The 22476-nt window shown below is 41.5% G+C and overlaps 1 protein-coding gene across 4 annotated transcripts in view; it reads left to right on the forward strand.

Moving 5' to 3' along the window:
- Positions 1-1171: 1171 nt before the first annotated feature.
- Positions 1172-22476, forward strand: part of CYB5R4 (cytochrome b5 reductase 4) — a 205057-nt gene continuing 183752 nt past the window's right edge. For all 4 annotated transcript variants that reach the window (XM_075202708.1, XM_075202709.1, XM_075202712.1 and 1 more), the window contains exon 1: positions 1172-1383. In XM_075202708.1, the coding sequence (XP_075058809.1) occupies positions 1309-1383 (75 nt within the window). In that variant the 5' untranslated portion in view covers positions 1172-1308. The remainder of the gene's footprint in view (positions 1384-22476) is intronic.

Below are 22476 nucleotides of genomic sequence, written 5' to 3' on the forward strand. Positions count from 1 at the left end.
GTTTGGCAATGTTTAACAATATTTGTTTTATGATCCCTAAAACTTTTCTTCAGACTTCTGATAGTCATACCCACATATTGCAATGAGCTGGGACATTCCAGCACAGTTAACGAAGTCTCTAATCTGAAAAACTGATTTATTAACGAACCTGCGGCGCTGTCAAAGAAGCGTCCGCGGCGGTGCTGTATTGTGTATAATACAGTACCGCCTCGGGCGCTTCTTTGACGGCGCCGCAGCTGCTGTACAGTACAGTGCTGCTGGTAGGGGCAGTGTTTAGCGCCCAGTCGTTTGCGGAGGGGAGAGGTTTCTGGAGAACCAGAAAACCCCCTGCGTGCGCCCCTGATATATACATATAGTACCTAACAATATGAAAGACTAAATTGTTTTGCTTTATTTTTTCACTCAAGGTTAAATGTAATAAATAGATTCTCTAATAAAGTGTATATAGCACTTACCTCTCCTGCCATTTTCATATATAGTAGATGCTTTGTCTATTATGGTCTCTCTCTCTCCCCCTTGTCACTAACTTGATGTCATCAGGTTTGAACTGAGTGGCACAAATTACTTTCTTGACGTATTAAGTTGACATAGTGGCAGGACCAGCCATATAAGGACTGATAGTGGTCACCCTCTTGACGATGGCAGGAGTTGAAGGGCACGTTAGTGCTATGTATACTATACTAAAGTATTTACATAGCAAATGCTAACAGATAGTAAATTTCCCTCCCTCCACTGTTGGGACAAGACCCACTGGGGAATTAACCATGGGATTCATAAGAAGACTACAGCAAAGCGAAAGCACAATTAGGATCAATGACAGTCTATTATTAAGTATATCTTATTTAGTGTTAGCACTAAAAAACATAGGACATGCAATCCAACTTTAGGAATACTCATTCACAATGCTGGAATATTAAAATTGCTGACAGGTAAACTAGTTAATGTACTTCAATGTGTCCTTGCTTTTTAAGACTCTTCTCTGGGATTAATGCCTGAAAAGCAGCTCACACGTGAATAAGCCTAATAGAGGAAACAATTTTTCCATCTGAATTCAGTAGAAATATTGCAATGTTTGTTGCTAGAACTCTGCCCTTCTTGACTCTCCATTACTGTCAGCAGCTTCCTCCCCTGTGTACCATGTGACTTCAGCAGTCACATGACCTGGTGACGTCAGACGGTCCTACTCAGGAAGAGAATCTAGCTACTTCCTGATTGGTTGGTTACATGTAAACACAGTCCCATATACTTCTATCAACACCAGACAGTCACATACACACCATCATTATACCGGCACTTTCATCTACCACGATGCTGAACGTCCCGGCCCCTTCATTCCCCGTCCCCAGTTCCCAGCAGAGGGTGTCTGCAGGTGGGAGAAACAAGGTAGGGATACCGAGGTCTCTGTCCTAATTATTAAATGTCACTGCCTTTCTTTCCTATGCTTCTAGCTAATATAATAGAAGACGCTGATGTTATTGCAGTGGGCTGTGAATTATGGATAAAAAAAAGCCCAAAACAATACAGTATGTGTTAAAGGAACACTAAAGGTAGAACATTATATATACGTTTCAGTTAGCAAAATTGAAGATTTAGTTCAGATAACTTTTGGTTTTGTGAAGTTGTATAATAAAGGGCTGTTAAAGAGAGAACTTTCTGTGCTGTAGCTGTTCAAAAGAAAGTTGTTTGTTAAAAAGATTATGTAATGTCTAAAACCTTTTGTATTTTATTTATTTAGCCCCACCATATTATGTATAACTGTTCAGAGAATATTTAATTATTTATAAATGTTCTTTCACCATTGGAGCTTACAGTCTAAACTCTCTCTCATTCTCTGTATGTGTTTGGAGTGAAACCAGAGCACCTGTGGGAAAACCCATGCAAACGTGGGGAGAAAATACAAACTCCATACAGATAGTGGTCTGGTCAGAAGTGAGGCCATTGTCCAAGCGCTTTTAGACCGCAATGCTAACCAATGTGCTACTGCGGTCCATTGACATTATTTTAAAGGCAAGATTCAATTCTTGGTGAAGTGTTGGCGGAAAGGACTGTCATGTTAATATAGCTCTGATTGATTGTACCTCAATAAGGTGTGAGTCAAGTTAAGTGAAGATTTGCAGCACATTGCGCAGAATTCAAATATACTCCTAAGTGTTTAATGTGCATTATTAAAGCCTATTAATTGCTCTCTGACTCTACTAGTTTGATAAATAATGTAAGTGAATGGATCTGTACACACACGCTTTCTGAGGTGTCTTATCGTTTTCCACCTTTCTTGCAGCGCTCAGTTGTGCAAACACTCTGTAAGGTTCAAAGGAGTTATGATTACGCTCATTAAGCATTATAATGTAGGATTATTTTCAGTCCTGTTAATGAATTTGCATCTGACGCTCTGTAAAGGGAGGGCAAATTACAGAATTTTGCTTACAATTTTTACTAGCATTTTCAACACCCATATGTGGGAGTGTTACGATGGTACTATAGTACATAGTTGACTATTCTCCCGGATTGTCCGGGAGACTCCCGAATTTCAGTAAGTCCTCCGGGAGAGAAGGGCAACCTTCCAGGGTCCCGGGCAGTTTGAAAAGATAAATGCAGGGGGAGGGCTTAGTGAAGCGATTCACGTGTCATTGTGGTGATGTGATTCTCCGAGCTTTGCCCCCACCTGCCCCTGGACCTCCCAGAAAACTAATTGAAAAAGTAGGCAAATATGCAATAGTATTAGAATAACTAACAAGTGAGTATATTGAAACATTGATGAGGCATAAACTACATGTACAAATAACCAATTATACCAAAGGTTCTGCCATGTAAGATGTTTTGTATAAAAGATATTGCATGATAACGCAAATGTAACATGTATCATTTTTTGTAAAAAAAACAAAACACCGGGTAGTTAGTTATCCTTATATTCATCATAGAATTTTGATCAAATAATGTAGATTTACAGGAACACACTATTGGAGTATAAGTATATAAAATATATACTATTCACATGGCTACAGTTTTCCGCTTAATCAAGTTATAATAGGGGTAATATAAGGTTACGTACCTGCTGTCTACCCATTATTTTTAATTTAGGAATATTTTGCTTTTTAAACAATATACAATTTAATGGTATGAAATAAAGTATTTTAATTTACTTTTCGTTGGTCACCTAATCTGTTGATTAACATCAATATGTAAATGAATATAGTACCCTATGATATCAGTACCCCAGGAGTGCCCTACATCACAATAGTTCTGCTCTTTTGTTTTATTGTGTTCATATTTTGGAGATGAGGACAGAGAAAATGTGGTAGACAGAGGAAATGTCATGGGAGATTATTCTAGCAGATCACATCCAGGTGAATGGGTCATTGCAGCCATCCCTCCGCACCTCCTTCGGGACGGCTGCCTGTCTCGTATCCCCCTGCATATGGTTGCATAGCAACCAGATGCCACACTTCTGGCCGCTTAGCCAGCTCTGGAGCGCATGTGCGCCCCGATACTAGGCAACTGGATGCAATCTCGGACGCGGCGGCTGGTGACATCACCGCAGCCGGTGATTAGCACCGGGCTGTACACTATTTGAAGAGGCCTCTGGCACCCTTAGGGATGCCAGAGTATTAGGTCCCACCTCTACTCCAACGTCTCCTGTGGTTTATCTCTATTTCTGGTTATTGACTTCGTTTTGTTCCTGACTAACCCCTTTTGGTTGACCCCTGCTACTCTAATCTTGTGGATTCTGACCTTGGCTTGTTTTCTGATGCTTCTTCTGGACTTCGATTTGGTATTGCCCTTGTCCGCTTGGTTCTGACCTGGATCGCCTGACCATTCTACCTCTGCTTCACTGGCAGCTGTACTGCAGAACCGCAACCTGCGCATCCCTAGCAACCGTATCCATACCTCCTTGCGGGGGTCTCTGATGAAGACCAGGGCCTCGTTAGACACCGCACCTCCAGTGTCAGCAGCACAAATACCAGCAGGCAGCACATAAATTAGACGTGACTAATAGCTTAAAAATTGCTCCAAAAATAGCCGTGGGGATCAGTTCTACAGAACCAGGGACCAGTCTGTATCCAAATCCCGACATCTTCTTTTCAATGGTGTAAAGATAGAGCGGTTACACTTAAGGTTAAAGGAAATATCACACAAGGCGATAGAAGTACTTCTTCAAGCTAGGAAAACATTTTATTCTCTTATATTTATTATAGGATTTAGAGAAGATTCATTCAATTATGCAAGTCCAAATTGGAGGATCGTACTCCTGCTACATGATGGCTTGAACAAAGGTCTTGCCCTTACACTTAAAGGCTCATGTACGTACTTAGCTTCTTTTATGTGCATTGGATTATTTTATTTTTTTTACTTTATTTTTAAGCAGTAAAGAGAATTTGTCTCCTTATTAAACCTTTTGTGTCACCTGACACTTAACATGTTGTTTCTGATGGCAATCACTTCTGCCTGCAGAGTGGGGAATTACTTGCCCTATAGTATAAAGAATCATTTCTGAATTCCTACTGAATATAGTTTCCACAATTTATATGAATCAGATGATTATACTTTCGTCTCTTTTACACACACTCGATCCTGTCAGGTAAATTTTGGATTACCTCTCCAGAATAAAGGAATTCAGATATATGGAACAACTCTTTGTCCTACCTGTAGGATCTTGACAAGGAAAAGTTCCATCCAAATATACTCTTGCGAGATGGATCAGAGAAATTATTGCACAGGCTTATAAGCGTAACGAGGGTGAGATCCTGGAATTTCTAAGGGCATATTCAGGAACAGCGTAGGAAGTTTCCCAAACACAGGGAAAGGAGGAGTCACACTATTTACCTTCTGCGGGTATTTTTTACCTGTCTCTACTCAACTGACTAGGGTATTAATCCATACGATATGGTTGCCATAGAATAGCTGAAGGAAATTAAATTAACGTTAATAATTCTCTCATATTTATCATCTAATATAGTAACATAGTTGATGAAGTTGAAAAATGACACCAGTCCATCAAGTTCAACCTATTTTGGATCTCCTGCGATCCCTCTCTTATGTCTGAAAGTGATCCGGATGAAACAACCACTAATTTGTTTCAATTGGGTAAAATCCCTCCTGACCCAATATTGCTGTTTTATGTCTCCCTGGATCCACTACTTTCCTTCATTTTAATTGACCGTCACACCCCTGGATACCCTTTCTGCTTAAAAATAAAATAAAAATGTCTAACTTTCTTAAACCAATCCATTGAATCTCCCATCACAACATTCCCCCAGCATTGAATTCCATATCTTGACTGCCCTTATTTTAAAGAATCCCTTACTTTGCTGGTTGTGAAATTTCCTCTCTTTTAACCTTAGGGGATGACTGCATGTCCTGTGTATAGTCCTTGGGGTAAAAAGTTCCCATGAAACTTCTCTGTATTGACCCTTAATGTAAATATACATATTAATCATATCCACTTTTAGATGCCTCTTTTCTAAAGTAAACATGGCTAAAGAAGCTAACCTTTTCTCATAACTTGATGAGTCCATACTCCGTATCAATTTTGTCGCCCTTCTCTGAACCCTTTTATAGTTCCAAAAGGTCCTTTTTTTTTTTTTTTATAAAGTGGTGCCCAGAACTGCACTCTGTAATCAAGATGGGGGCTTACTAACGATTTATATAGTGGCAAAATTACACTGTCTTCACTTGCATCTATGCTCCTTTATATGCATACCAATACTTTATTGGCTCTTGCAGTTGCTGTTTGACATTGAGCACTATTGCCAAGTCTCCTGTCTATGAGCACTCCCCAATCATTTTCCTTTATAGATTTCTCTAAATTTAACCCATTTAATGTAAGCCTTGTTTTGGATCCTTAAGTGCATAACCTTATATTTATCTATGTTAAACATCATCTTCCATTTGGCTGCCCAATCCTCCAGTTTATTCAAGTCTGCAGAGAAACTACATCTTGCTCTGGTTTTATTATCTTGCAAAATTTGTTATCTGCAAAAATGAAAACTTTGCTCCCTAAACCATCCCCAAGGTCATTAATAAATATATTAAAAAGTAGTGGTCTCAGCACGGAACCTTCAGATACACCACTTAAAACTTTTGACCAATTTGAAAATGTTCCATTTTTCACAACTGTTTCCTATTCTCCATCCAATTTTTGACCCAAGTACAAATGTTGTTTCCTAGACCCAGTTCCCTTATTTTGTAAACCAACCTCTTGTGTGGCACTGTATCAAAGGCCTTTTCAAAATCGAAGTAGACCACAACTACTGTACTACCATGGTCTGAGTTCCTACGAACATCCTCGTAGAAACTAATCTGATTAGTTTGACATGACCTATCCCTCACAAATCCATGCTGATTCCCACTAATCTTATTGCGTGCCAAATAATCCTGAATACAATCCCTTAATATACCTTCCAGTAGTTTCCCCGCTATTTATATCAGGCTTATAGGTCTATAATTCCCTGGTATCGATCTCATTCCATTTTAAAACAATGGCACAACATCTGCTATTCACCAAACCGTTGGTACTGAGCCAGATGAAATTGAATCTATGAAAATTAAAAATGGCGTTCTAGCTATTTCTGAGTTTAGCTCCATAAGAACCCGTGGGTGTATGCCATCTGGACCTGGAGACTTATTTATCTTAATTTTATTCAGTCACCTTTTGGACTTATTCCATTTTCAGTAAAGTATTAATTAATGGTATGGTTGCATTTCCATTTTTATGTATTATTCCAACTATTTGTTCCTTTCTAGTCAATACTGAAGAAAAGAAAGTGTTTAATACCTCTGCTTTTCCTTATCATTAATCAATCCAACAATCTTGCTTCTTGGGGGTTCTATATTGTCGTTTTTTTTTTGGTTTTTTTTTAATCCTTTTGTCATTTATATACTTAAAACTTTTTAGGGTTTGTCTTACTTTCTTTTGCAACTTGTTTTACATTTTCTAGTTTAGCCAATCTAATTTCTTTTTTGCATGTTTTTTTCTTGCATTCCTTGTAGTTATCGAAGTACTCCTCAGTTTCTTCAGACTTGAACAATTTAAATGCACGCTTCTTCCTTTCCATTTCTCCCCTTACCTTTTTATTTCGCCACATAGGTTTAGACTTAATTATTTTACATTTGTTTCCCATAGCAATGAACTTGTATGTGTGTTTTTCCAACATTTTAAGGATAACCCACTTTTCTTCTGTATTTTTTCCTTCAAAAACTGAGTCCCAGCACTTTATAGACGCCTTTAGCATATTAAAGTTTGCCTTTCTAAGTCCTAGTTGATCCCTTATACTGTTGCTTCTGGAAGCTATTTTCAAATGTGACCATATTATGATCACTGTTTCCTTCCTTGAATATTTGATATTATGTCTACATTATTTGTTATTACTAGATCCAGTATATGATGGTTTCTAGTTGGTTCCTCCTCTATTTGAGACATCTAATGATCTTTTAGGGTGCTCAAAAATATGTTGCTCCTAGCTGTACCACAAGTTGCAGGACTCCAATCAATGTCCGAATAATTAAAATCCTTCATAATTATAACTTGATCTAGTTGCGTAACCTCTTCAATTTTATAAGTTGAGCTTTCTCAGCCAAACTAATATCTGGTGGTTTATAGCATGTCCCTATCAGCAACTTTTCTGATCTTGTTCCTCCACTGGATATTTCCACCCACAATGCCTCTATATTATCACCAATACTGTCGTAAATAACTTCCTGTATACTTGGTTTTAACACTGGCTTAATGTAAAAACCTATTCCTCCTCCCCTTTTATTTATCCTCTCTCCTGAAGACAGTATAGCCCTCCAAGTCAACTGCCCAGTCATGTGTATCATCCCACCATGTCTCAGTAATTCTTATAATATCATATTGCTCGCCCATTGACACTAGTTCCATCTCCACTGTTTTACCTGTAAGGCTTTTTGCATTTTTCTGGCATAAACTTAAGTCCATTTCTTCCCTTCTGGTATTCCTTTTTACTTTGATATGACTGTTTTTTTTTTCTTATTGGCGCTAACATGGGCCTCTCCTTAACGGCTACGTTTCTCCTATCCCCCCTCTCCACCCTCGTGACTCTTGTTAAATTCCCCCTTACTACTTTCAATGTCTATACTGTAAATATTTGCTTGCCCTTCCCCCAAAGCTTAGTTTAAAATCTCCAGCCTTCTAACCATCCTCTCCCCTAGCACAGCAGCCCCCTCCTCATTCAGGTGCAATCTGTCTCAACAACAAAGATAGTAACTGACCAAGAATTCAGCCCAGAGCTCTAAGAATCCAAAACCCTCCTTCCTACACCAAACTCTTAGCCATGCATTAACTTCCCTAATCTGCCCCGCTGCCTCCCTGGACTAGCGCATGTCACAGGTAGTATTTCCAAAAATACTTCCTTGGATATCCTTGCCTTAAATAAGCGATCCAGGTCCCTGAATTCATTCCTAACTCGGTCATTGGTGCCAACATGCACCAAAACTGCTGGGTCATTCCCAGCTCCTCCCAACAATCTGTCCATCCGTCCTGCAATATGTCGAGCCTGAGCACCAGTGAGACAACACATTGTTTGGCATGCACGGTCCCGGTAACAGATTGCCCTATCTTCCTTCCTAATAATTGAATCACCTACCGCCACAATATGCCTAGGTCCCTAAGTAACTTTGGTCCCCTCTATGCTGGAGAGTCCGTTCCCCTGGTTGCTAGTGGAAACAGTCTCGCTCAACTCTACCAATTCTGAACGGCCTTCCACAGTATCTTCATCCAATCTGCTGGGAGTGCTCAGCTCAGAACTGTTCTGCTTCTTCCTCCCACTGCTACCCCTTGTAACTGTTACCTAGCTGCCTACTTGTGCATCCTCTTCTGTCTCTGTTCCACCTGTACCTGCTAATGCATCAACGGTGAGCTGTAAACTCTGCTTCAGATTGTGCAATCTCCTTCAATTTAGCTATGGTCTGCTTTAGATCAGTTACCATGGCTTCCAATGAGACCAATTGCTCACATTTCTCACAGAGGTGTGCGTACATATGACAAGATATGCATTGAGTGAGATGGTGCTGGTGTAGATCCTGCTACCACTCCTCTTATTATGACTAACTTAACCCCTTATAACCTACAGTGTACTCAAACCTACTATCATTTGCTAGCCCCTTCATCATCATCATCAACATTTATTTATATAGCGCCAGCAAATTCCGTAACGCTTTACAATTGGGAACAACTTTAATAAACCAATACTGGGTAATACATACAGACAGAGAGGTAAGAGAACCCTGCTCACAAGCTTATAATCATCTATAGCCCCTTAAAATATTCAACTGTTTACTGGATATAACCCCACACTTAAAATCAAAATGCAGTTAAAATCGCAAGCACAGTGAAATTGCTTACCACTTCCTGTTAAATAGAGCTTGCACGAATCAGCTGTCTGAAATAATGCAATTTAACCACATTCACTAGTTCTAACAGGGAAAAGGAAAAAAAATAAAGACAGTTTGTAAACAGACATAAAAGTGAATCCCCTTAATAAGCACTCGGATTAATTTCTCAATTTATCTCGCTCTCTCAGCACAACACTCCTTACTGGATATAACTCCACACTTCAAATAAAATGCACTTGAAATCAAAAGCTCAGTGTAATCGCTTACCACCTCCTGTTAAATAGACGTTGCACTAATCTCGTAAGGAAGAATCATCCACATATATAGTATATGAGCTTACCAAAGTAGTCATGAATACCTACATTGTAATCGGGTAGAAACTGCAAAGTAACCACACCTTGGACAAAATCATGGATGGATGTACAGACTAATTATCCATTGTTACAAAGTGCGTAATATAACCGGAATATCAAATAACTTAATGTTGTCACAATGAAATCACTTTTTCTAGGGACATGATTTCATAAGGATTAATATACTCGCAGACATTTATATCAGATATGAAATCAACTTGATAAAAATAGCAAACATAATGTTCATAATACTAAAAACAATGTATAAATATTGGCAAATATAGAAAAACATTGTGACAACCTATGTCAAATATTAGTGTGATTTCAGAAGCAATCACCAAATATGCTGTAGATAGAAATGATGCAGGTAGAAATGTTCACAATATATAAATACGGGCACCGAACAGTAAAGGATGTAATATTAGTCAATCCATTGCAACTTATTCTGTAACAAAAGCATATCACGATTATCCCTTCTCAGCAATTGTGGAACATTTTTTGTCTGTATACAATGAAAATTCGATATTTGATGCCCTATTTGAACAAAGTGTCTAGCAATTGGTGGTGCGCCATCATCAAATGTTAAAGTGGCATTGCAGAGAGCTTTTTCCTTTTTTTTTAAAAAAAAATGAGAGATGAGATGTGATTTGTTCTCTGAGCATTTTTGAGGTGTTTTGAGATGAGAAATATACGCGTCCTAGACATGCAATCATGGCTATTAGTGTTTGTCTGGTACAATAGTGATACTCACAAATAAACAGCTGTCTGTGATAAATCAATGGGGGAATGTTCAATACTAACATAAAAGAGCAGCAGTAATGGAAAATCAGTGGCAAGGTAGCATGCGAATGGGAAAAGGAATAGCCTGAATACTAAATGATGAAAAATACAACAGTGCAATAAGATATTTTGTGATGTTGGCAAAATAACACCAAAAATATGAGATGATAAATACATTTATATGGGTGCATCTATATAATGGAATAATATTATATCACAGGCAGACAGGATTGACTGGCATTTGCATTAAAAATCAATAAAGCCCTAATAGTTATACTCCCGAAGTTTATGAAAATTAAAGGATAGTAACTAACCTAATAGATGGAATATAACTGTGTTTAGTTGAATGGGAGCTAAGGCGAAACAAACGTTGCAATTCTGCATTTGCAGCACTAAATTTTGTTAAAAAGTATGAATTATTTGCAACTTTCAGATGTGACAACGAGTCAGGATATTTTATAAGTGGCTGATATATTACACAGATCTAGCAGGAGTAGGAATGCAGCGCAACAGACTTTTATTATCCTCTGACTTAAGAAATAAATAACAGATTTCACTGGGCGTTCATTGACTATAGGTACCTATTTGATATATAAATAAATATGGTAATGTCCAGTGTGCAATTATCAATAAATAACAATTTAATACAATCCAAGTTTACAGACACAAGTTAAAAACTACCTGCATGTCACTAATATTAAAACAATAAAAACAACATTGATAAAATCAGCATATTGAATCCCAGTAAGTAAAATCCATAGACGTTATGCACAATAAAATACAACAGATGCGATACACAAGAATAACTACCTGCATTCACTGATATAAAACAATCAAAACAACATTGGTAAATTCAGCATAATGAATTCCAGTGAGTAAAATCCATAGGCGTTATGCACAATAAATATAACAGATGTGATACCATAGAATAACGATAGCCTCCAGCCAGTATGTCAAAGGGGTATTGTTTTATCGGATTCCGGAACAATAGCAGACACAGAGATGATGTGGAGACAAACAAATGTCCTTACTGAGGTACAAGTCTATGCGGTGTTAATACCTCCGGTATGTCTCCTTACGGGTTGGTGAGAAAGTGAAAACGAAAGTCCAGTCATATGGCCATAAAGATGGTATAATGATGCTATGAACTAAGATACTTGCTGTTATTCCTACATGACATTTCCTGGTGAATGATGATATAATATTATTATTATTATTATTATTATTATTATTATCATTTATTTGTTAGGCGCCACAAGGTTTCTGCAGCGCCGCACATAGTACAAACAGTAGACTATACAGGGTATAACAGTACAGAACAATAAACAAAAAGTACCAATACTTCAGAAACTCCAGGCAGGCAGATGCAATAGACACGGAGCAGAAGAATGGGTAAGGAGACAGGAGGGAAGAGGGCCCTGCTCATTCGAGCTTACATCCTAAGGGAGGGTTGACAGACCAGGCACAAGAGGAGCCAGTTGAGGCAATGGGAGAGAGGGGAGAATAAGCGGAGGAGATGGGGGTTAAGTGGACGGGTGGTAGGCTTTGAGAAAGAGGTGAGTTTTGAGTGCACGTTTGAAGGAGCACAGAGTGGGAGAGAGGCAGATGGAGCGAGGGAGGTCATTCCAGTGAAGGGGGGCTGCACGGGAAAAGTCCTGGAATGGGAAGAGGTGATCAGAGTGGAGGAGAGGCGACGGTCATTGGCCGAGCGCAGGGAGTGGGCGGGAGTGTGAATGGAGAGGAGGTTGGAGATATAAGGGGCAGTAGAGTGGGAGAGAGCCTTGTAAGTGGTGGTGAGGAGTTTGAAAAGAATTCTGTAGGGGAAGGGGCAAGGCAGAGAGGGGAGGCAGAGGAGGAGCGGCGTGAGAGGTAGATGAGTCTTGCGGCCGCGTTGAGTATAGAGCGGAGGGGGGAGAGACGAGAGTGGGGGAGGCCGGTGAGGAGGAGGTTGCAGTAATCCCCAGGCGGGAAATGATGAGTGCGTGTATTATATTTTTGGTGGCCTCCTGAGAGAGAAAGGGACGGATGCGGGCGATGTTGCATAGTTGGAAGCGACAGGCTTGGGCAAGGGAATGAATGTGGGGGGCAAAAGAGAGAGAGGAGTCAAGGGTGACACCCAAGCAGCGGAGTTGGGTGACAGAGGAGATGGTAGTGTTGTTAACGACAATGGAGAGGTCATGGTGGGATGGGTGGTTGGGAGGAGTTAAGACAATGAGTTCAGTTTTGGAAATGTTGATTTTGAGAAAGCGCTCCGACATCCAGGAGGAGATGGCGGAGAGGCAGTCAGATACCTGAGCGAGGAGGGTGGGGGAAAGATCAGGTGAAGAGATGTAGATTTGAATGTCGTCAGCATAAAGGTGATACTGAAGGCCAAAGGAGGAGATGAGAGCACCAAGGGAGGAAGTATAGAGGGAAAAGAGTAGAGGGCCAAGAACGGTGCCCTGCGGGACTCCTACTGCGAGAGGGTAGGGGGAGGAGGAAGAACCAGACGTGGATACAGAGAAGGAGCGGTTAGCGAGGTAAGAGGTGAACCAGGCGTGGACAGAACCAGAGAGGCCGAGAGAGAGAAGAGTTTGCAGCAGGAGGGTGGTCCACGGTGTCGAAGGCTGCGGAGAGGTCAAGGAGGATGAGTAGGGAAAAGTGACCCTTGGATTTGGCCGATAGGAGATCATTAGTAACCTTGGCCAGGGCCGTTTCGGTAGAGTGGAGCGGGCGGTAGCCAGATTGGAGAGGGTCAAGGAGGGAATTGTCCGAGAGGTGCCTGGTTAGGCGGCTACAGACAATCCGCTCAAGTAATTTGGAGGCATAGGGGAGAAGAGAGAGAGGGCGATAATTGGCAAGAGATGTGGGGTCGAGATTGGGTTTCTTGGGGATAGGAGAGATGAGAGCGTGTTTAAATGAGAGGGGTACTTCCCCAGAGGAGAGTGATAGGTTGAAAAGGTGTGCGAGGTAGGAGCAGGCAGTGGGAGAAAGAGAGCGAAGGAGGTGAGAGGGGATGGGATCGAGAGGGCAGGTAGAGGGTGGAGAGGACTGAATGAGAGAGTGAACTTCTTCACCTGTTGTAGAAGGAGCACCAGAGTCGGGTGTTAATGGGAGGTGAAGCAAAGAGGGAGGCGGGAGAAGGGGAAGAGCAAATATTCAGTCTGATGGCCTCAATTTTGGAAGAGAAAAAGGTGGCAAAGTCAGAAGCGGAGAGGGAAGACGGGACAGAAGGGGGTGGGGGGGAGAGTAGGGAGCTGAAGGTGGCAAAGAGGCGGCGGGGATTGGAGGACTGAGAAGAAATGAGGGACTTAAAGAAGGATTGTTTGGCAAGGGAGAGGGCGAAACAGAAAGAAGAGAGGATGAATTTAAAGTGAAGGAAGTCGGCCAGGGAACGAAATTTCCTCCAGAGGCGTTCAGCAGTGCGAGAGCACTTTTGAAGGAAGCGGGTGAGTTTTGAGTGCCAGGGCTGGGGAAGGATGTGGCGTCTGCTGACGGTAGAGGCCGGGGCGACAGCGTCCAGGGCAGTAGTGAGGGAGAGATTGTAGAGAGAGGATGCCTGGTCAGGATATAAACTAGAAAGTGAAATTACTCTCTGCAGTTTTGTGTGCATATAAAATGTTGATTATAGTGTTAACAATGAAAGCAAAACATTGCAAAAGGTAACTTACATTGTGTGAAATTTCTAAACAAGGTGCATTACAAATAGGGCTGAGACTAGCATTTTGTGAGGGCACCCACACATTTATTTAGAAAAAATTTAAATATTTAAATATTCAAGAGTACAATATGTATGTGTGATTTATTACATATTCATTACAATGATCTAATGTAGGAGTAATAACTGTTCTGACAAATTATCCCAGAGAACCAAGAATTCTAGGAGTTCGGCCACTTTAAAAATTCACAGTGGAGAACAATGCACTTTCCTAGAAATACACATGTCTCTACTGCATTAGGTGTAAAAATGATAGATCTGACTTATATGTCTCCCTTTTAGTATGGCGCGCGAATATGCCACAGCAGTAGAAGGCAATAGTTTGTCTGAACATTTTGATGAAATAAGATTCTAGTTTTTGTATATTTTTGTGGATGAACTGATTAGTTTGGTAAACCATATCATTTAATTTTCTCATCTCTAGTTATTATTTTGCAGTACATTTCATTTCTAGTTGCTGCAAGACTGACTTCCCCTTCTTCAGCCATTGCATGTATTGTCATTTCTGTTGCATCACTTTTTTTTTTGTAAACATATCTGGTAATTTTATTAAAAATGTTTTATTGATGCAACAGGACATAAGTGCTGTGTTTGTTGTGAAATGTTTCCTGTGTAAGTTGGTTTGTTTGTGTTTTACTTACTGTATGTGAGTAAATATTTAGACCTGCATCTTATGTTCTGGATGAAGTAAGATGTTAGACAAATGATACCTAATATAACAAAATAAGGTAAACAATCAAGTTTGCCCTTGAGATGGACATTTAGTGCATGTAATTACAGTGTGTAGGCAGGGAATCTGCTAAGTGACTATATAAAAACCATTCTGCCATTTGCAGTGTGTCATGTTGAATGTTTTTATGTTTATTATTGAGGATTACATGGATAAGTAAATTACTGAACTAAATCTTTAGTGGTTATCGTTGAATACAATCAAAAAGCACTGCACCCCATTACCACTGTCTAGTGCAGTGATGGCTAACCTTTTCGGCTTGGTGTGTCAAAAATCAGAAAAAAGTGTAGCCTTCCTCGGGTCGCGTGTCACTTAAAAAATAAATATATATACATATATATATATATATATATATATATTGTCGAAGTCAGCAAATTGGATAAAGTCATTTCAATTAAAGTCTAGCAAACTTGGTTGTCTTTGTCTGAAAAGATGCGTACGGTACGCTATGACGTACGAGGGCACGCTACGGCGTGAAAGGGCGTACGCATCCACTACACGTGGCAGCAACAGTAATCGGTCTTTTACCATACATTCGTACAAACACGCATACTTATAAAATAGTACACATTAATGGTAATTGCAACACATAGTCAGTTATGTCGAAATATAGTAGTATTTATATGTTATATCAGAGTTACATGCATATTAGTGAAATACACGGAATGGGTTAAAGGAATAACATCATGAGTGGTATTATAATGAACCTTATTACATATCCTACTGTTTGGTTCACTCTGCGAGGGAATCGCAGAGTGCATACGCAAGTTATGAATGATAGGGAATTATGAACTACTTAAGACTAAGGAATCCGGGCGGGAAGAGCAGAGCATACCCCCTGCAGAGATGACCCCCTCCTTTGGATTCCTTAGGATGAACCAGCCAATGATTGACGACCCCTTGGACATTCCTGAGACCCGGACCAATAGATGCAAGCTATACCATCTTCATTGTATTACTGTATTTGATTGTGTATATAAGCAGCAGCTTGTGATCCAGAGTGCAGACATCTTGTCCCCAGACTTCAGGATTGAATGACTGCACTGGATCCAGAGCGCCTGCGATAAGTAACGGCTGTATTTACTATTACTTCGCTTGAGCATATTATTCCACTTATTGCGAATAAATCTTTGTGCTTTGGAAACACAAATCGAGGTTCGACAATCGTTATTGGTTAGCGACAGTACGCACATAACAATTGGGGGCTCGTGAGCTTTGGAGGTTTCGTTGCCGATGATACACAAGACCAACGGATTTCGGTTCCTCAACAAAGGGTGGAGACGCGTCATAAACGGGTAAGAACGCATGGTGTTCAAAACCTGAATTTTACTCTGTGTTGTGAAACCGAATGTCCGTTTTGCATTATCTAGGGCACGCTAACTAGAACCTAGGGACAAAAGAGAAAACTGTTTCTTTTTTCTGTCATTGTGCGTTTTAACTGTATTGCATTGCTTAGCGTATGTGTACTTCCTGCTGTGCGTACGCGAACTTCCGGTAAACTTGCCACGTGGTTAAACAATCGTTTTGATAGTTATTATACATGCATAGTATAATTACTTGTGAAAGCCTCTGAGACATTATTACTATTGTTGGGAACTTTTGATTTTCTGCGCAGAAAAGGTGTATAGTGTGTGATGTTGTAACGTAGATACACTGTTTTATTGTGGATTGTGCTCAGTTGCTGTCTGACGAGGCGGATTGCCCAACTGAAGGACGGTATACAGGGCAGGTATACCGAATGCGAAAACTGGGTTTTCGCAAAGCGCTACCAATAGATCGCAAGGTTTGCTAATAATTAGTATTAGTAGGCAGTGCGTTAGTGCGAATTGGTGAAGCAGCTAGGAGGAATTATACTGGAAAGGCAGGTTGATTGTATCGACTTTGCGCTCCCAGCCATAATAAACTCAGCAGATTTTTGTGGTTGAGCCAGGGTATCGAGGAGCTGATAGCCCTTGGGGCCCACAGTGATATTTCTGTATTAGGGACCCTCGCCAGGGGCGAGAAAAGCGAGTGAGCGCGGCTAAAGGAAATACGTTCACCGAGCATTATAGATCTCTAGCGGTGAGTATAGCAACAGAGTTGAAAATATTAGGTGGAAAGAACAGAGCATTGCGGTGTGTCTGTATTTCACATTTGGCCGGAAGGAACAGAGCATTGCGGTGTGTCTGTGTTCCAGGTAGAAGGTATATTGTTCAACATGGGTGCTAAGCATACGCTAGAGATGGTCAGTGTACTGCCTAAGGAAGGCCCTATTGGTTCAGCGAGGTTTCTCATGTGTAAGAAATATGGTGCATATGCAACTGTGTATTGTGACACGTGGGTCGGGATGACCAAAGCTTGTGATAGGCCTTTCCCAACAATAGGGAGTTTTAATGCAGAGGTACTAAATACTGTAAAAGATAAAATATGGTTGATCAAGTCAACGAAAAAGAGAAATAAACATAATGATTGTTTAAAATTGTGGCAAATGGAAAGTAACACGTGGCAGAGCAGCGAATGCAAACCGGAAGTAGGCGTGACGAAAAGCGCGCGCAAGGCGGATGTAACCGTTGCGAAGCGTGGCGAACCCAGCGCAAGCGCGCCCCCGCCACCTTATGTGGCGGGAGGGGTAAGTACAGCCGTTGTTAAAACTGAAAATAGAAAAATTACTAAGTTGTACCCTGTTTTAAATCAGTTTCAATCAAGTGTATCTGAAAATGAAGATGAACCCACTGTGATTTCGGCCATTGCCCATGCTGTTAATGTACTAGAGGCTCAGCGCAATTATGAGAAAATCGCTGAGATAGGTGAGAGTAGCGTGATCACTAGGAGTGAAAGTGTTCTAAATCTAGGGCCTGTAAATCCTGTAGCGTCCCCTGAAGTTAGTATACCAGAGGGTGTGTTCCCGGTCCGCACAATATCGGTTCCCAATGGGAAACCAGATAAGCATGGTGTGGTTCCTTTAAGAAATGTTACAATGCATTGTCCCTGGACTAGATCAGAATTACGTTCCATTATGACTGAATTCCCGGACCCTAGAAAGGAGTTAGCTAAATGTCAGAAATTTGTTAAAGACTTAGGGAATGCTCACGAACCAACCAGTAAGGATTGGCGGGTAGTGTTGAGGGCGTGTCTTCCTCCCAATACTAACATACAAAAATTTATTGGAGATTGTTTGTTGGAGGAAGATGACACCTTGACTGATGAGATTAACCAACGGAATATAGAACAAATTGTCAAACACTTAGCCATCTGTTTTCCAGTAGTGGTAAATTGGAGTAAGATTTTCACCATTAAACAAAAGGATAGTGAAACTGCCTCAGATTACTTTGCTAGAGCTATAACAGCGATCGCACGATTTACTGGGATATCCAACATAAGTGAGGACCCACATCACAGAGAGGTAGCTGTAGGGGTACTGATGGATGGCCTTAGGGAAAATTTAAAGACTAGAGTACAAACCACATTACCTAATTGGAGAGGCGTCACGGTAGACTTCCTTAGGGAGTCTGCTGTGGAGCATGACAAGAACCTTTTTTGAAAAAGGGAAGAGAAAAGTGATAGGTTAATGACGGTAAGTATACAGGCTCTAGAAGGGGTGCACACACGACCACCAGCATACAACCCATATAACAGGAAACCTAAAGTGGTCAGGTGTTTCAACTGTAACGAGGAAGGACATTACAGGAGAGATTGTAATAAAGAAAGACTCAATACACATAGGGGTGGGTCACATAGATATCCTCCAAGAAAGGATTCACATAGACTAGAAGACTCACATCTACCCGCGCATATTACGGCAGCAAATGCTGCGCGGAAAATCAATAGTCAGCGCTAGGGGTCAGGTCATACCTGTAGTCTACAGCCAGTAAGGTTAACTGAGAGTCAGAGTGAAGAACCAACAATGATAGTTGACATAGCTGGCAGGAAACAAACTTTTCTTGTAGATACAGGGGCGGCCCGATCTGTGATAACCTCTCCTTTCAACCTACAGGTGACCAGTAAAACTATTCCAGCTATGGGGGTAACGGGAAAAGTGTTACATTATCCTCTAACTAAACCTGCCGAAGTTACTATCGGGCCTCTGCATACTAAGCATTCGTTTCTCTTGGCTGCGGCGGCTCCTACTAACTTGCTAGGGAGAGACTTGTTATGTAAAATGGGATGTGTCAGATACTGTACTTCAGATGGTGTGTTCCTAGATATACCCGAGAAGGTTGCAAATGAGGTACAGGACATATTGGACACCCCTCAAAGGTTAATGTTACACTCTCCTGTTATAGAACAAAGTCCATCTCAAGTAAAGGGGATGTTGCTGGAAATACCAGGTTCCCTATGGACCAGAGATGGACAGGACACTGGACTGATGGCAAACGTAGCCCCTGTCATGGTCAATCTAAAAAGTGGTAGGATAGCTCCAAAAATCCCACAGTATCCATTAAAACCGGAGGTGGAACTAGGGGTATATCCTGTTATTGAGAGGCTGTTACAACAAGGGATTTTAATTCGTACAGCCAGTACAGCAAATAGTCCCATTTTCCCTGTGAAGAAGAGTGGGGGGAGGGGCTATAGATTAGTCCAGGATTTAAGGGGAATTAACAAAGTTGTTGAGAGCCAATTCCCCGTAGTGCCGAATCCAGCTGTCATCCTCATGCAGATTCCACCGTCTGCCAGTCATTTTACTGTCATTGATCTATGTTCTGCTTTCTTCTCAGTCCCTCTTCACCCTGACTGCCAATACCTTTTTGCATTCTCCTACAGGGGAGTGCAATACACATGGACCAGACTACCCCAGGGGTTCATTGACAGCCCCAGTATTTTCTCCCAAGCCTTACATGACTGTTTGCAATCCTTTCAACCCCACAATGGGTCTGTTCTAATTCAATATGTGGACGATTTGTTGTTGTGCTCTGATTCTTTTATGTCATGTTTACATGATACTAAATTGTTGTTGCTTCATCTTTCACAAACAGGGCACAAGGTGGCAAAGGATAAATTACAGCCATGTCAGACTAGGGTCAAATACTTAGGACACTGCCTCACTAAGGGGCTAAGACACCTGACAACCGACAGAATTGAGGCCATACAACACATGACCCTGCCGCAGAGCCAGAAGCAGATTCGTACTTTCTTGGGGATGTGTGGATACTGTAGGTCCTGGATCCCAGGTTTTTCTATTCTGGCATTACCATTGCAGGAGCTAGTCTCCTCCTCAAAACCAGAACGTGTCGTACACACAGAAGAGTCAGAGCAAGCGTTCTTTAATCTTAAAGATAGTCTGACAAGAGCACCTGCATTGGGAATACCTGATTATGAAAAGCCTTTTGAGTTATTTTGTACAGAAGCTGATGGCTGTGCAGCAGGTGTCCTCGCACAGAAACATGGTGACGCTAGTAGACCGGTAGCATACTACAGTGCACAATTAGACAATGTGGCAAGGTCACTCCCAACATGTCTCAGAAGTGTAGCAGCAACGGCCCTTCTAGTAAGTAAGAGCGAGGATGTAGTATTAGGACATAATTCAACCATCTATACACCCCATGCTGTATCAGCTCTGTTAAATTCAGCCCAAACCAGACATGTTTCTTCAGCTAGATTCACAAAGTGGGAACTAGCCCTGATGGCACCCTCAAACATCACCATCAAACGATGTAGCACCCTAAATCCAGCTACATACCTTCCGTATGTGTCTCAAGAGACACAAAGGGTGGGAGGTGAGGAGACCCTGGTTGATGATGAGTTAGGCAAGAATACTGACACGCATGACTGTATGGAACACCTGAATCAGACCTTTACTGCAAGGCCCGACATACGTGACACCCCCTTAGAAAATGTAGATTTTACGTTTTATACAGACGGAAGTTGCCATAGACAGACAGAGACAGGAGAGCTATGTACTGGTTACGCTGTTGTAGACGATCAGGATGTGGTAGAAGCTGAACCCCTTGGTCCACCTCACTCAGCCCAGGTGGCGGAACTAGTAGCACTAAAGAGAGCGTGTGAACTGGCAGAGGGTAAATCAGCCAATATATATACTGACTCTAGGTACGCCTTCGGGGTAGTGCACGATTTTGGGGCCCTTTGGCGTCTTAGAAACTTTACGACAGCAGCAGGTACACCAGTGGCACACTCACAACACATAAAAGGACTTCTGACAGCGATACAGTTACCCAGAACAGTAGCCGTCATAAAGTGCAAAGCCCATACCTTTGAAGAAGACCCAGTGTCATTGGGCAACAACAGGGCAGACGAAGCTGCTAAATGGGCAGCAGGGCAACCTATGACTGTATCGACCGAGACTATGATGGTTTTTCAGACATTAGACATGCAGAAATTAATTGAAATGCAAGATTTGTGTTCCCTGCAGGAGAAGGCGGTCTGGAAGGCGAAGGGATGTGGTCAAGAGTCCTCAGGACTCTGGAGGGATGGACAAGGTAAGCCTGTAGCTCCCCGAACATACTATCCAAGCCTGGCTGAAGCAGCACACGGCCTGACTCACCTGGGTAAAGAAGGTATGTGCAAACTGGTGAGAGCATACTGGTGTGCTCCCGGATTTTCCTCTCAAGCTGGTAAGAAAGCAATGTCATGTCTTACTTGTTTGAGGAAAAATGTTGGGAAAACTATTCCAACTGAGTCATCCCACATCCCTCCTACAGACGGACCTTTCCAGGTAATACAAATTGACTATATCCAATTACCACCATGCAGGAATCTAAAGTATGTGTTAGTGTGTATTGATGTGTTTTCCGGTTGGGTAGAAGAATATCCGGCAGCCACTAATACTGCTGTGTTCACTGCAAAGAAAATCGTACAAGACTTTGTGTGTAGGTTCGGTATCCCTAGAATCATTGAAAGTGATAGGGGTACCCATTTTACTGGTGATGTCTTCCAAAATATGTGTAAACTCATGGGAATCAGTAGCAGACTTCACACCCCTTACCGACCACAAGCCAGTGGTAAGGTGGAGAGAGTAAACGGTACTATAAAGAGCAAACTAGGTAAGATAATGGCTGAAACTGGGTTGGCATGGCCTGAGGCTTTGCCGTTGGTCCTCCACAGCATTCGAACCACTCCTAGACCTCCTCTTAATCTGTCCCCCTTTGAGATACTGTTCGGACGACAACCTCATTTGATCGTAAGTCCACAAGACGACTTGAAGTGTAATAATGAAGTGACTGTACAATATCTTATAAGAATGAGTAGGCAGCTGAAACAACAACAACAAAAACTAAAAATGCTGTCACCTGGTATGCCAGAAACGAACTGTCATGATGTTGAACCTGGAGACTGTTATGATCCGCAATTTCTTACGTTCAGGTTGTTTAACAGACCGTTGGGAAGGCCCGTACCAAGTGCTGTTGACCAGTACTACATCACTGAAGGTTGCAGAGAGAGACACTTGGGTCCATTCCACCCACTGCAGGAGAGTCCATAATCCGGAGAAAGTGCAAGACAAGACTCAGACCGACGACATAGAACTGTCACTTGTGAACCTGCTCCGGGAGACCTAAAGCCTGCAGTTGAGACACCTGAACCAGAGACGTTGCCTCAGAACTATCTTTCCAGCGATGGAGTGGCGGTTTTTGTTT

Source organism: Mixophyes fleayi, chromosome 3 (genome assembly GCF_038048845.1).
Source record: "Mixophyes fleayi isolate aMixFle1 chromosome 3, aMixFle1.hap1, whole genome shotgun sequence".
Taxonomy (NCBI): domain Eukaryota; kingdom Metazoa; phylum Chordata; class Amphibia; order Anura; family Limnodynastidae; genus Mixophyes; species Mixophyes fleayi.